Source organism: Astyanax mexicanus, chromosome 6 (genome assembly GCF_023375975.1).
Source record: "Astyanax mexicanus isolate ESR-SI-001 chromosome 6, AstMex3_surface, whole genome shotgun sequence".
NCBI classification, from domain to species: Eukaryota; Metazoa; Chordata; class Actinopteri; order Characiformes; family Acestrorhamphidae; genus Astyanax; species Astyanax mexicanus.
The window spans coordinates 24,623,722-24,638,664 of record NC_064413.1 but is presented as its reverse complement, the minus strand read 5'-3'; the positions used below and the strand labels follow the sequence as shown (position 1 = coordinate 24,638,664).

Sequence of the window (14,943 nt, the reverse complement as noted above, 5' to 3'; positions counted from 1 at the left end):
ATCAATAACCTGATCTGAAGTGCAAATCCATGAGCTGCGGATTTCTGCTAAACAACGTGGCCAACAAAGCACAGCGAGTCGTCATGTGATGATCTGACAAGCTGAATGGATTCCATAATGTCCTATAGAGCCAGCCAAACATCAGGTGCAATTACATTTGCCTTCTATCAGGAAGTACATTGTGGTCAGGTTGAGGCTGGTGTACTCATCTGCTGTAAAAAGCCTGTGATAAGGAGATTGAATTACATACAGCCCTTCGTCAGACAAGACAACCGTGTGCTCTGACCCCATTGATTTTAAGCTGAAATCCAATCCGTCAACACAAAAGTGACACAGGCCAAATTTTACCCCTGCAGGAGGATGGAGTGAGGTAAGACGGGTAGTTCAAGATGCAGCCTATCAAAATAAATTGTACCGTTCATACTTTACAAAAGTCTGCATAAATATGATTTCTCTGAATAAATAAATAAATATACTTTTTTACTTGGCTTGGCTTAATTAAACTGAAAATTCTGGACTAATAGGTGGACTATTTAACAAAAGTTTGAACTTCGTTGTATGTTTCAAACACCCCAAGTTCATTTTACACTGGATTTCTTTAATTGCATGTCAGATACAAATGGATCCAAACCATTATCATACACTTTTTCATATAAAATAGAGAGATTAGGTTAGATACCATTTTTAATTATACAAATTTAATTAGATGTCTCATGATATTTGGCACATCAGTGTATAACTTCAAAACTTGTAAACAGCAACACAGTTTAACACAAATAACAAAAGTTAAATAAAAAAAAAAGATACAATCAACAGAACATAAGTTCACACCAGGGTGAGATCCCTTTTTTAATATCGATACTGAAATCTGGTGTACTGGTAAACACTGTTATTTTTAAGGTTAAAGTAGTACATGAGTAGTACATTTTACAATAAACTACTTGCAATACTTCCAAATAATGCACTAACAATGTTGAATACTTAAGTACTTGAAAAACACTGCAATATCTGCTCAATAGAGCACTTGTGCTTTTACTCAAGTCTGCAATTATTACTAATTATCTGCAGATTTCTAGCAGAGTAAAAAAATACATATATTTAAAACCTAAAAAGGGACTGTTTTCCCCTTGTTGGAGGCCTTGACAGAAAAAAAATGTTGTCTGGTCTTACACAAACAATTTTTACCTTGGTAAGAATTCTTGTAGAATGCCATTAGGCCAAGTCAGCAATATCAATTGGTATTAAATGACTTTGTGACAGTTTATCTATTGTATTATAACTCCATCACCATCACAGTAAAAGATACTACAGTAATGTACTTTACAAAATGCAGCTCATTTTACCTCGTGACCTGCAAAGTTAAACTAAAACTTTCTGTGGTTCTACAATCAGAAACTCGAGGACCTAACTAATTAAAAAAAAAAAACATTTAAGCTAAAACCCCTAAAACATTTATAATTGATTTGTAAACATTTACTCTGCTTCTTGTTTTAAATTATTTTCTACTTTTTAATCTATCTAATTAGTCCATCTTACCCAACTCTTACCTATAAAGCAAAACACTGTGTATGTATCAAATGTCTCTGATGACCATTTCAATACAGTCGCTGATCTCTTAACTAACCAGCATACTACGTTATAAAAGTCACAGATACAGTCAAAAGACAGTAAAAACTAAAGCAGACATGATTTTCAAAAACATTTATAACCTTATAAAACAAATAAGCATATCCTATTTAGGAGCAGCATTCAAGTTGCATTTTTAATTTTGTCCTGTGAGGAAACACTAGTTAAAGTGACTTAGAATCAGCCATAATTTTAAAAATAGGACAAAGAAAACCTCATAAAAATAACACTTGACCTTGGCTTAAGATTGCAAAACAGACAGACAGCTGTTCAAGCTTTCAGTTACCCCGACTTGCTCTCTGGCCGATGCTTCTGCAACAGTTCCTGTTTCTTCTCCAGATACAGCTTAACTAAGTAATCATCAGGTGTGATTTCGGCTTCTTTCAGCTCCGCCATGATCTTCTCCAGCTTCGTCAGGGTTTTGGCACTCTTTACTTTACGACCAGTGATGTACAGTGTGAAACGCTCAAAGTCCATGAGCTCGCAGGAGTCCACAGAGCACAGGTTCTTCAGGGGGTGAGTTTGATCAAGTTTGGGGAAGAAGGTCAGGCCTGACATTCTCTCCAGTTCAGACAGGCTCACCTGGTACTCCTTCAGCTGGTGATCAAATCCAATAGGGGCATTAGGAACCACAAAAGCTGCCATAGCCAGAGGCTCAGCCGACATATCTTTCCGTACAAGAACGACTTTGTAGAGATGAGTAGGAACTGCGACGTCGTCTTTCCCGATCAGCTGATTGAAACATATGGATGAGAAGAGAAGAAAAAAAGAAAACAATTGAGTCATGAACCAGTTTGACACAGCAGGGCTCAGCCAGACAGACACAAAACACCCTGTTCAATAAAGCCTCCTCACAGCCAACAGGTGGATGATTTGCAGCTCAATTTGATCATGCACCTGGTAAACAGAACATCTGCTGAGAACACACAAGTGACTTCAGACACTTTCTCTTAGCTACTGTTTCAGTGTCTGTCGGATTAGATGGCACTCAAACGACAGGTTAACTTAAGACTTAAGACCTTTGAAAATGCCTGCTGGCTTATCAACATGATCCTTTTTTAGTTTGTTGAAATCAGAGCCAAATACATGCATCATAAATGCATCTGAATTATAAAACATTAACATTAAAAATATCTGCAAGTAGGCCTGTTACGATACCATTTTTTTTTGCAAACAATATGTTGTTCCAGAAATTATTGCGATAAACGATATTGTTGGCATTTTAAGACTATTAAATGGCACTTATATAATGATAACACCCTTTTAAAAAGAATACACACTGCGAAGTGCAGAGGCATGGAAACCGTGGGTCCGCCCCACACCATGACGTGCAGCCCCAGTCTGTCCCAGCTGGCCCGCATTGGACCAGCATTAAAACCGTGCCTCAGCCTTCACTTGAGAAATACGCAGACAGACACTAAATGTAAGCGACTAGAGACACACTGGGCTGTTACCATGTTTCTATGTTAGTTTTGGATGTTGATAGAGGGCATTTTTTCCCAAATAAATGGTATGTTTTGAGTTTATTCACTCCCTGTGTCTGTCTCTTTCTGGGCTTTCGCACTACTGATTCATAGTGGCCATGCCCCCATCCACAGAAGCACAGTATATGCACGATATATGTGCATTTTCAAAGCGCAAACACAATAGACGATTCAATATCACGATTAATAAAATGACTGAGGTCATGTCCATTTATTGAACGATAAGTCGATAATGTAATTGTTGTGACATGCACAATAATAATCTGAAAGTCACATGCTGTATTTACATAAATACAATAAATTATTATTATAGAGAAACTAGGCATGTAAGGAATACGGTTTTAACATGCGTTACACTCAGAACCTTAAGCTGCATAGCGTTAGTGTGGCAAGTTAGCCAGTTAGCAACAAGTCATGCTAACCTCAATAGCTCAAGCTGATTGGCATCTGACTATGGCCAGTGCAAATTGGGTCTGTCTCATACTTTTGCTGAAATGACGATAGAACTGGAGGCTTGCTCTTTTTGTTGACATCACTAAGTTAAAGGAGAACTCCGGTGTGAAATGGTATTTAGGTGAATTAAAATGTAAAAAGTAAAAAGAAAAAAAAATGTACCTTTGTTAAAAAGACCACCTCCATTCTCCCACAGGTTTCTGGGATCCAGTATTTTGTGCACTTTGCACAAACAGGCTTTAGAATGAGTAAGATGGGGCATATTTTGCCCCTGCAGATAAATCACTTTTTTCACTGTTATTCAGGATCCAAGTAGCTCCACTTTTCATTGGTAGAATCTGGAGAGCCCTGAAATTTAAAATGAGGCATTTAGCACTTTAAAACTGTACAAGAAGTTTATTAAAAGCCACTGTTTACATCCCAAGGCATAAGTTTGATTAAATTAATTAAAATTAATTCCTTGGAAATGCATGAATTCCAGCTGTTGCTGAAAATATCTGGTTACTGTCAATATTAGAAAGCAAAGAACCAACAACAAATTACATAAACATTGCTCAAAATGTTTTACTAATCATGCTCGATGGATGATTATTGTGACTTACAGTTAAGACGAAAGCACCCAGAAATGTATCTACCCTATGTGATGTAAACAGTGTCCTTTAATAAACTTCTTGTGCTGTTTTAGTTCCTAATGCCTCGTTTTAAATGTCTTTGAGCCTGAATAACGGTGGAAAAAGCAATTTATCTGCAGGTGCAAAATATGCCCCATCTTACTCATTCTAAAGCCTGTTTGTGTGCACAAGTTCACAAAATACTGGATCTCAAAAAGCTGTGGGAGAACAGAGGAGGGCTATTCAACAAAGGTAAATATTACTTTTTATCACATTTTAATACACCCAAAGTCCATTCTGTCACAACTTGGCTGCTGAGGACTCTGTCCTCTAGACAAGGTCTTTTCTCTTCAGAGGATGATTCATTAACAAGCTAGTTTGTCAAAGTAAAATATTTTCACCTTTTTTTGACCCAGCTATCAGCAAGCATAGTTTGTCTAGTTTGAAATAAATATATGCAGGACAGTCCAGTACAGTGTGCTTCTTAGTTATGCCCATAATTAATAGCTGTAAAAATAAAATGGAGATCAGTATTTCACTATTTTCACTTTTTACACAATTCTCCCATTATAACATGTGTTGCATCCTTGCAGTCATCTCAGTATTTGAATATGGACACTGTGGAAAGATAACTGCATACTTGAATAGCTTGTTGTTTTACATTTAAACATTGAGATCATAATGTTTAAATGTACAATAGGCAAACATCTGCCCACATGTTTTACTTCAATCCTGGATAAACAGTGAGCATTATTCATTGCAGAACATGCCACATCATTATAATGACATGCAAGGAATTTGGTAAAAATTACTGTATTTTTCAATATAGAGTATTCCAATGAATTATCAATACAGTAGAGGAAAAATTGCGCTGGCATAGATATACATTTCCAGAGCTGATACATCAGTACATAAATATTTCAGATAACAGCAAATCAAACAGAAATCATTAAAACATTTTATGTAACAATAGTAAGAAGACGATCACTGGCTGTGTTACAAATTCCAAATGTTAAAAGTCATTAGTAGCTGTCATGCAAAAATCTTGAATCTCTATTTTTGGGATTGTGGTTTTTAAATATATAAATAAATAAATGTTACAATTAAACGTTTTCTTTCATACTGAATAAAAACATCAACAGGATCAACTAATAAATAACTTGGAATATTTTTTTTTTTATTTCTGACATTAGATATTGTTCTTTTCCAGTAAAAGTTGCCATTTTGGATATTTTACACGACAAAGACACACATCCATTTCTGTGTAAACTGTTTACAGTGTGACTTTCAAAACTCAAATTCAATTTGATGAACAGTGTATCTGACTTTCTGCAAAAACTAAACCTTCTATAGACTTTTATTTTATATTAGTCACAAGCAATATGTTTACGCTTGCAGTTGCAAAAGAAAAGTGCAGTTTATCATCATTTTCAGCAAAAAGGAAAGAAAGCTCTGTTCAGAGTCAAAATAAAGTAAATATCAGCAGCATTTTGAGGAAGCCGTCAGAACCCCAGCGCCCTGGGGCACCGCAATGGCATAAGCACCTCATTCCATAGAAGCACAAGGGAAATGAGAGGGGTATCTAAGCTACAGTCTCTCCTAGGGCCAGAGTGTGTACAGATCGAGGTAACATGGCTCCTGTCGCTGCCAATTTGCGATACATACTAGCCCTGGGGGCGGCTGTCTGTGTCGATTTAGCCCTAACGGAAAACCAACTCTTTCCCTGCAAGGCAGCTGGAGCTCCGCACCGGCTATACACAGCAGAGCTTACGGGAGAGTCTGAAGCCCAGCGATGGTTCTCATGAGAATAATGTGTTAGATAATCTAAAATTACAGGTATATGATATGGTTTTACATGTTTATGTTGTTTGTTTAGTAGCAGCAAAGAGCTGATGAAGATCACAGCATGCAGATTCATACATGCAGATGTGATTATAGAGATTACTCTGTATGAACTTTACTTCAGGGTCATGTCAGGCCCTAGGCCAGATTATAAACACGTACAGTAAAAACATGTTGAAAGTGAGCCAAAAACAAGTACAACACTGACATCTAGTGGACAGTTGCTGGAATTGCACATGTCTAAGTTAATTATTTGGCCATTGTCTTTTTAGTTTTTTTAAAAAAAAAAGGTAAGGGCTTTGTACTTAGTTTAAAGAAAGTGAATTAATCAACACTGGACTATTCTCTAATGTTTAGTACTCGGCTGTTTGGTAAAATGTAATAAAAAAAAAGAATATATATGATCCTTTTATGATTTGATTCAATTTTTAGAACCACATTTACAGTTTTAAACCTACAGAAAAATACAGCTTTTGTTGGTTTAAGATGGTCTTTAATAGTCGAATGTAAGCCTGTCACGATAATTACTTTATCTAATTACTGTGCAATAAATGGACATGACCTGAATAATATTTAATAATCGTAATAAAATCAATTGTGTTTATTTTATGTTTATTCACATATATACTACTGAACAGTATTTTATCTTCAATAACTGAGACTCCATGCACACAGTCTGGACTGCAGTAACGCTTTGTTATGCTACAAAAACAGAAACTGGTTTACCAGCACAGTGGATGTTGTGCTTTATTGTGGGCATGTTTGGTTACACTTATGCAATGATAACACAAAAAGTTAAAATATTGATAAAGTGTAGCACTAAAATGTGCAATATATGCATGTACCTGATATGAGACTGCTTTCTTTCCATCTTCACCTACACGTGGCAGAGTAAGTGGTCCTGAGATCACCCACACATCACTGAACCGCTCCGTAAGCTCTCTGCAGTACATCTCCAATCTTTAAAAATAAACCAACTGTTAATACAAAAACAGCACACACACACACTTACAAATAAAGATCTTCAGGAGGTTCTATTAACAGTGACATTTTTGTAAGAGATCTAGATCCTTCACTGAAGTGGAAAACTAACTTTTAAAAGGTCTAGTGAACCATCACTTGAAAAGGTTTTTCACACTCACATCTATTATAAATATGTGGTTCTTTAGTGGACAAATTTTCTTTAAAGGCTCAGTTTGAATAGAAGTGAATGGAAAACTGCAGTTCATCATGTCTTTTAACAGTTTTAACATACAATGTCAACATCAGCCTGTCTTCATAAAAAAAAAAGCAAAGTTATATAGTAAAATTAGATATGATTGGACTTCTTCTGTTTTATATACGAAAAATAAATGGCTAAATTATTTAATATTAGCCAACATTGTGATCAAAATATTCATATCTATAGCATATTAGGCTAATATTATTAACACTACTCTTATCCATATCCTTATTGTTCTGCATCACTGTGAATCAAATACTCGCTATTTCATATTATTATTACTACAGGGCTCTAGACTATTTGCACTGTTGTGCCCAACACAAACGTGCCTAACACAAAAGCACAGTTAGGTGCACCCACATTTTCAACTGCATTACATTTAACACTACAGTTTGATGTGTTTTTCCCCATTGCTGTCCATATAGGTAATATTGTAATGAACAATAATCTGTAATGAACAGACAGTAAAAGATGATCTCCTAATACTGTACATCTCTTACAACTCTAGACCATTTTTTATAGATTGAGGCACCTTTATTCGCCAAAATGACTTTATAGGAGAGGGTCACACATGCCAGAGATTATTTTAATGAGATTCCAAGCTACTTAAATACTAATTACACTCTAATAATTTTTTTTTTTACATCAATAGCTGAAACATCTTGCTCTGTAATAAAAAAATATACCAGTCAGACATAAAATGCTTAAAATTATGCAAATATTAAGAGAAATTAGATAGTTGACCATATTTTGATAAAGTTTACTAAGGCACAAATGAAATAAAAAAATCAGATGTTCTTTATTGTTTTTGGTATACAAGTATATGTATACGAGCCTGACTGAGGACTCAAGATTAGCCACAATGGCTAACATCTAACTGGCAATGCTAACTGTTTTCTTAATTAATTCTATTGATATCTAAGTAATATCACTGCCCTGGCTAGATAGAGGAAAATGTGCTGTTAAATATGATGTGTATAGCTGTATGTTATTCAGTCTTTCATTACTAACGTCAGAAAACTGGCATATAGCTACCCTAGTGGCTTAAAGGTTCTGAGTAATATTGAAATATAGAAAAGAAATCAAATTCACTTCTATTCAACCTGAGCAGAATATATTTCCTCACAACGGACATGCTTTTCTCACGATAATGTAAAGTGCTCTGCATCTCTGGACTCTTTCGAAGAGCCCCTTTAAAACCCCTTTATTTAGGAAGGGAAAAAAAAGTGTAACATTCTTATTTTATTGGTTGTCTTTATTTACCTGTTCCAGAATCCAGCATTGTTTTCATAATTCTGTGGGACGATATTTGACAGATAGAAACTTTCTTCCATTGATTGCTGTTAAAAGATGTACAATTAAAGAGACATTAGAGATGAGTAACTCCTTTAGTAAGAATCTTCAGTAATAGTGTATTTCCTGTGTACACTCTTTAAAAAAAGGGTTTTTCAAGTGTTCATCAGTACACTTAATAATGGTAATGCTTTGTTGATCCATGCCAGGCTTCACACAATATTTATTTTATTGATTTATTGTATCGTACTTATGTATCATAAACTTCTTCTGACATCAACAACTGTTAATGTGAGTGAGCTGATATGTTGAACTTATTTAAAACCAGTGGGTTTTATATACAATCAGAAAATGGTCAAAGAACACTTTTAGCTTAGAGTGTACCCATGTTTTACTCGTTTATGAGAATGAATGTTGCCTTGCCTCAGAAAATTTATTGTCCCCAGCTGGTGCCATGTGTCCCCGAGACCAGCCACTGCCAAGGTAATCTTCGTTGTGTGCAGTGAAGCACTGTGGAATATTGGGGTCTGGTTTGAACTTGCAGTGCTTTCGGTCTGCCCCTCCTGATGAGATTAACACAAGTCTGCATTATGTTGTGTTTGTTCACTCATTATAACAGCACACCAGTGACAATAGATACATTATAAATGTAGGTTCTGAGTTAAAATCAATCAAACAAACAAATACATAAAAAATAAAAACTATACCAACTAGTTTGTTGTTAGACAGATGCTCTGCCACCCATCTAGGAATCCTCCGGCTCTGATCATACGACAGGATATGGTTGCTGTAGCTTCTGGTCTCGGCTCCAGTCAGAGGAAGTCCATAAAGCTTTATAAGGCTCTGTACTGCACTCTCTGTAAAAACAAAGAGACATACACACATTTACAATAACATTCAAAGGTTGAATAGTTATCTGTCTGAATATAATCTAATTTTATGCACAGTATAACACAGATTTAAAGGATCCGATCGTTGTTCATCTGATTATCAATACCAGGGGACATTATGTAATCATGGTCTCGAGCCTCAAAGTCAAAAGCTCTAAGCTACGCAAGCAGGCGTACGCTACGCAAATGGCGCAGCACACTGTAGCCGTGGCTGCTCAAAGAGCAGCCCTTTCTCCAGAGAATGTGGACACTCTCATCTTCTTAAAGAAAAACTTGAAAATATAAAAATAACTGTTGTTTTGTCTAGACTCAAATATAATAATAGTTTTGGTACCTTAAGGAGCATCTTTCTCTCAGATAAAGCTAATAATATATCTTTGTTAAAGAAAAAACATGTCATTCTCAGGGACCGAAAAAGTCTTAAAGTCTTATTTTTCATGTTTAACTGTTATATAGTAGAATAGAGTTCAGTTTGTTAAGGCTCTAATTGTTCTATTATTTTGTACATGACTGTTCCTGTATTTTTTAATTATTTATTTTGTTATGTTGCACATTGCTGTTTTAATAGCGCACACTGCTGCTACCAAAAAAAGCCACTAGATGGCATTACATATATATCTTAATTAAATTATTTAAATTTGACCATTAGTGCCTAATGAGGTGTATTACAGATCACTTGTATCACTTTGCATCACTTATATCAAAAACCCACCTTTTTAAAACATTGTTTATACTGTTTATATTCAGTTGTCCTTATTTTTAAGAGGAGGATTTTGCACCTTCCCCTTGTAACAAAGTTCATTAGTTAGCTAGCTATTAAGATGATAGGTTTTTAGCTTGTTATGAATAAAACAACCGTTAAACATAGAAACTATACCTTCAACTAGGGTAATATAGTGCTTACTGCAATTTCTAACATGGAAAATACTTAGATGTGTGGGTTTTTTTTTTTTGGCACTTGTGCTGCCATCTTGCCAGCGATTTCTCATAGCTCTCTGTTTTTAATGTGCCTCTGAAAAATCTCTGTTTGAAGGGCTTTGTAGCCCTAACACTTCCCCCTACACCTCCAGCCTAACAAGAAGTGAGACATTCTACCTCCAGATGTGCACACGCAAAACAGAGGGGTATTGAAATTAAATGGGATTGGACCTAAAAAAATTGGTGCACAATTTCATTTCACTTGAAAAGTGAAAGTGAAAAGTATGTTACTACTTTATATGTTATGCTAAATTAAGTTTGCCATAAAAATATATATAATAAAACATGATAACATACTTAAACATGTTGAGAAATAGGTATTTTCTGTTGTCAATTCACTTCAAAAAGAACATTGAATTCATACATGTGCTATTTCATGATATATAAAGGATATGGAGCAGACTATATATAGGGATATGAATTTTGGGTCATATTACACAGCTCTATCTCAAGGTCCACTGGATGTTTATCTGCAAACACATTTTTTATTGAAATATCTTAATGACTTATTTCTGGACTGGAGAATCTAAACACACACACCTGCTGGACAGAATACTTTATGTAACAGGAAACCAAATCTTCAGATTAACCAATTATAGGGGGTTAATCTAGGGTTAGCAGTAAAATACAGTAAGGCAGCTAGTTATAATAATAATCTTGTTATTAACTAGTTAGTAACACAGCACAGCACGTGAGGTAACTTAGCTAAAGCTGTTACTGTTACTGAATAACACTGTAGATTAAACACTGAATAATAACTGTATAATAATCTTAGTGGGGAGGCTCTTAGCTTTAACGTTTGAGCAGCTTTGTGGGAATTTGCTGGAAATTAAATTATGCATTTTTATCAAGCCTAAACCCCTAAACCACCGTCATACACGACTAACTTGTGCGTGTAAGAGAGAGAGAGAGAGAGAGAGAGAGAGAGAGAGAGAGAGAGAGAGAGAAAAGATACCTGTCTGCGTCTCCTCGTGCTGTAGTTGTTGTTTAGTCAGGTAGAGTCTGAGTGCAGTGATACAGGCTCCAGTGCTCACACCGACCCCGCACACAAAACCTCCCACAAACCTCCCGAACTTCAGCCCAGAGGCCATGTCTCATTTCCCAGCTCCTCTCCCAGTGTTCTCAGTGTTTCCAGTGTTCTCAGAGCTTCATTCCTCCACATGACACTCAGCAACACCAGCAGGAGGAGCCCCGTGAAATGAGCAATGTGACTTTCCTGTCAAAATAAAAGTCCGCTCTTAAAACTTCTGAAATCCACTGATTTGTACTGTTCGCCTAATATAAAACATGCTGTCAGTTGCTGAAAGAAATATATTTTTCTTTATAATGTTACTTTTACTAAAGAGTCATGTCTCCTGAGTCAGAATATATTGATAAAGTGCCAGCGCAAAACTGTGTTACCCAGCAACACTAGTTTTAGTACAATTTCTTACTTTCTCTTTTATTATCTACATTATTTAAATGTGTTTTTAAGTTTTGAAAAGATTTTAATTAGTTTTAAACTCTACATATATCAAACTAGTTCATTATATTTCATTTACAGCCTCAAAACTAATTTTCATTCAATTTTAGGGGACTTTTATTTTGAGAGGAAATCGTTTTGGACTCTGGCCAAGTGTTGCTAGAACCATTAAAGTTGTTTGTCATTTTGTAGTCTGAGCGGGTTTTCCCTATGAGAAAAATGAATAGGGTTTTCAAAAACCCACCTCCATCACATTCTGTGGTAAATAAATCTGTTCAAACCCCTGTACGTTTTATTCTGTGTACATTTTACTTCTGAACATCACTGGATTCTCTGAATTATGAGATTGTTTAAGAGTCGTAATGAGAAAAATGCTAGCTATAAGCTAATGCTACAGTGGAACGAAACGATATTAAACACAGCTGAGCCAACTAATGAACTAACTGCCATTACTGAGGAGAGCTGAGAGTCTCACAGCATAAAATCACTAAAACCGGTCAGTGATACTCCAGAACCAGCTGTCACACGTTTTAACATTTAGCCTCTTTATTATTCAGTGAAATAAATTAGTGTTTCTGGTTGGTTGTTGCCTCAGTGAGGGCAGGTAATTAGTTGATTAGTTGATTAGTTAGTTGTTAGTTGATTACTTGGGTCAGGTGTTGTAATAAGTATAAACTAATGACCGTAATTAAATTCTAAACCTGCAGAGAAGCGCTGCTGAACTGAGAGCCACTTTCTCTTATTATCTGCCTTTTCTTTTAAATAGGCCAGTTTTTGAAAAGCCCATTCAAATTCCCCATTGACAGGAACGGCTTAGACACGGAACCCCAAAAATGGGCATAAACAACATGGCGCCGACTACAAAATGACCACACGACTTCAGTGGTCTTTGCTAGCAGGAGGAGGAGGAGGGTGAGGCACCGGGGCTGAGTGAACAGTACAATACAATTAATTAATCAATTAATATTTAATTGCTTTCTTAATGCCTATCACATTGAAAGCAATGTTTAACATTTTTATTTTAGATTTGATTTCACACACAATCCCTAAACATGTACATGTTTTGTTCAGAATCACGATAAAGGAGTTAAAATGAGCTTGCCTTACTTTGCTTTGTTGGCTCTAGTGCTATCATGCCCTAATGCTTGATATGAATGAGTTGATGTTGTTTTCCAGTGCAGTGGGCAGGGCTAAGCTACTGTTGCATTGCCTGGTTCATAATCTATTCTGATGGACAACAGGTCTGAATTAGTGTTATGTGCAACAAAACAACAACAAAAAAGAAAATACATGGTCTGAAAGGGTTAAGATAGAAAAAGCAGTTGTTAACGTGTTAAAGCTCGGTTAAAAAAAAGGTAAAATGGTTATCTGGCAGCTTGTATAATTGTAATATGTTCAATTTAGCTCACATTTTAGATGATCTATAAACACATTTTAAATTAGAAAAATATTTTCTGAACAATGGATTGGGTATTTTGGCTGAAAATACACAGAAACAGATACATAGCCAATTAATCTTTCAGCTCTATGAAAAACTGAAGTTTGAAAGCTTTAAAATGTTGTCTTCGGTTCTGAAACGTGATATTCTTCTGGAAATTAGTAAATTGTTCAGTATGAAAATTATTTAACATTTATAAACCATGATTTTGCTCAATTGCTTCATGTGAACCCATTAATTTTTGGCACCACGAGAGAACACACGTAATTCAGCAGTGTTTAAGCTAGAAAAAATATGGTTAAATGATTATCAGGTAGCTAGTATAATTTTAATATGTTTAATATTTCTCATACATTTTAGATTACCTATATTATAAACACATTTTAAATATTTAGTTAAATATTGTGTAATAGTAAATTTAATAATAATAATAGTAAATTACTATTTTATTTAAACTAAGTTAATAAATTGTTCTGTGTGTTTTTATAGGCATGCATGCCTCTCAGAAGCAGACTTTATTGGGAGGGGTTATTCTAATTAAATGTACAGTTAGAAGCTTACCATTATGCTGTTGCATAGCCATTCTTTGCACCTTGCTGGTTTGTGTGCTGTTCAGATAGAGATGGTGTTAAACAGTACGTCTGTTTAGCTTTTTAAAAAGATTGCTTCTTCCTCTGTCTACTTGGCAAAAGCTACAATTCTGCAGGACCAGAGTTGAGAACCTATAATTTACAGCTCTGGTCATCATTCGGAGTTCACACTGTATTCTCAAATCTACTTTATTCCTTAGATACAGATTAAAGTATTTTTTATAGTCTTTTCATAATGCTGTATTGCCACCTGTGGTAACATCGCCCTACACCTTCAGCTGGTCAGATCAGATGATTTTTTTTAGAATAATGGTCTATGTCCAGAATGTGATTTAAGCTAATTCATTATTCCTAAATCAAAATAAAATGTGACTTAGCAATTTTAATAGCTTTCCAAGAATGCGTCTACCTTTGCTGAACTCTACAATTCAGAGCTCGTCCCTAATCGGTAAGTGATAAGATTTTAACTATAATATAAAGTGTAATGTTACTTCTTATTTACAAAGTCTATACAAATTGCATAGTTTTTTTTAGTCTTATTGAGTTTAATTGAGTTTTTGTATGCAATTTTAGTAAGTAAAATAAAGTTATCTAGTGTCTTTGTGTCTGTAAATGTTAACCATTTTCTGTCTTTTCAATCAATACAGCCCCTCGAAAACAGTTCTAATGATGCATAAGTATATTGTTTTTTACATATATATAAAATATATCTTTATATAAGATCTCAATCAACAGCTAGGCCTACTTGTTTCATGTATGTATACTAAAACATTCTCAAAATGTTACCCTGATGATTACTAATTGGTAAATACATGCTCAAAAAGCCAGGAACCATTAGTTGTTCTGATGTATTTATGCAGGTAAATATGTCAGACTTAAATAAATACATGAAGTATTTTCCTGAGGTCCACTTATGATGCCAAAACAACCCTAATTCATTTTCATATGAACATTCTCCAATCTGTTTATTACCACTGGATTCAGTCCAATAGGAAAATGTTAAGATTTACCTAAATAAGGACAAAACCGCTCAGATCAGCGTTTTTCAGACAGT

The 14,943-nt window shown here is 35.1% G+C and overlaps 1 protein-coding gene across 1 annotated transcript; it reads right to left on the bottom strand.

Moving 5' to 3' along the window:
* Nucleotides 1–820: 820 nt before the first annotated feature.
* Nucleotides 821–11,581, bottom strand: LOC103039129 (exo/endonuclease G). Its single transcript, XM_007233881.4, has 6 exons — nt 11,355–11,581; nt 9,239–9,388; nt 8,955–9,094; nt 8,502–8,578; nt 6,862–6,976; nt 821–2,358 (listed from the first exon to the last, which is right to left on the bottom strand). Exons 1-6 carry the CDS (start codon nt 11,488–11,490, stop codon nt 1,909–1,911), a joined length of 1,068 nt encoding a protein of 355 aa, XP_007233943.3. The 5' UTR covers nt 11,491–11,581; the 3' UTR covers nt 821–1,908.
* Between the last annotated feature and the right edge of the window lie 3,362 nt (nt 11,582–14,943).

What these genes read in the sequence shown, in the direction of transcription:
- LOC103039129 (XM_007233881.4), bottom strand. Translation starts at nt 11,490, where the DNA reads ATGGCCTCTGGGCTGAAGTTCGGGAGGTTTGTGGGAGGTTTTGTGTGC. An exon ending in GTCTAACAACAAACTAGTTG is followed by an intron (nt 9,095 to 9,238) that starts GTATAGTTTTTA and finishes TAATCTCATCAG; the next exon opens with GAGGGGCAGACCGAAAGCAC. An exon ending in AGAAAGCAGTCTCATATCAG is followed by an intron (nt 2,359 to 6,861) that starts GTACATGCATAT and finishes TGTTTCAATCAG; the next exon opens with CTGATCGGGAAAGACGACGT.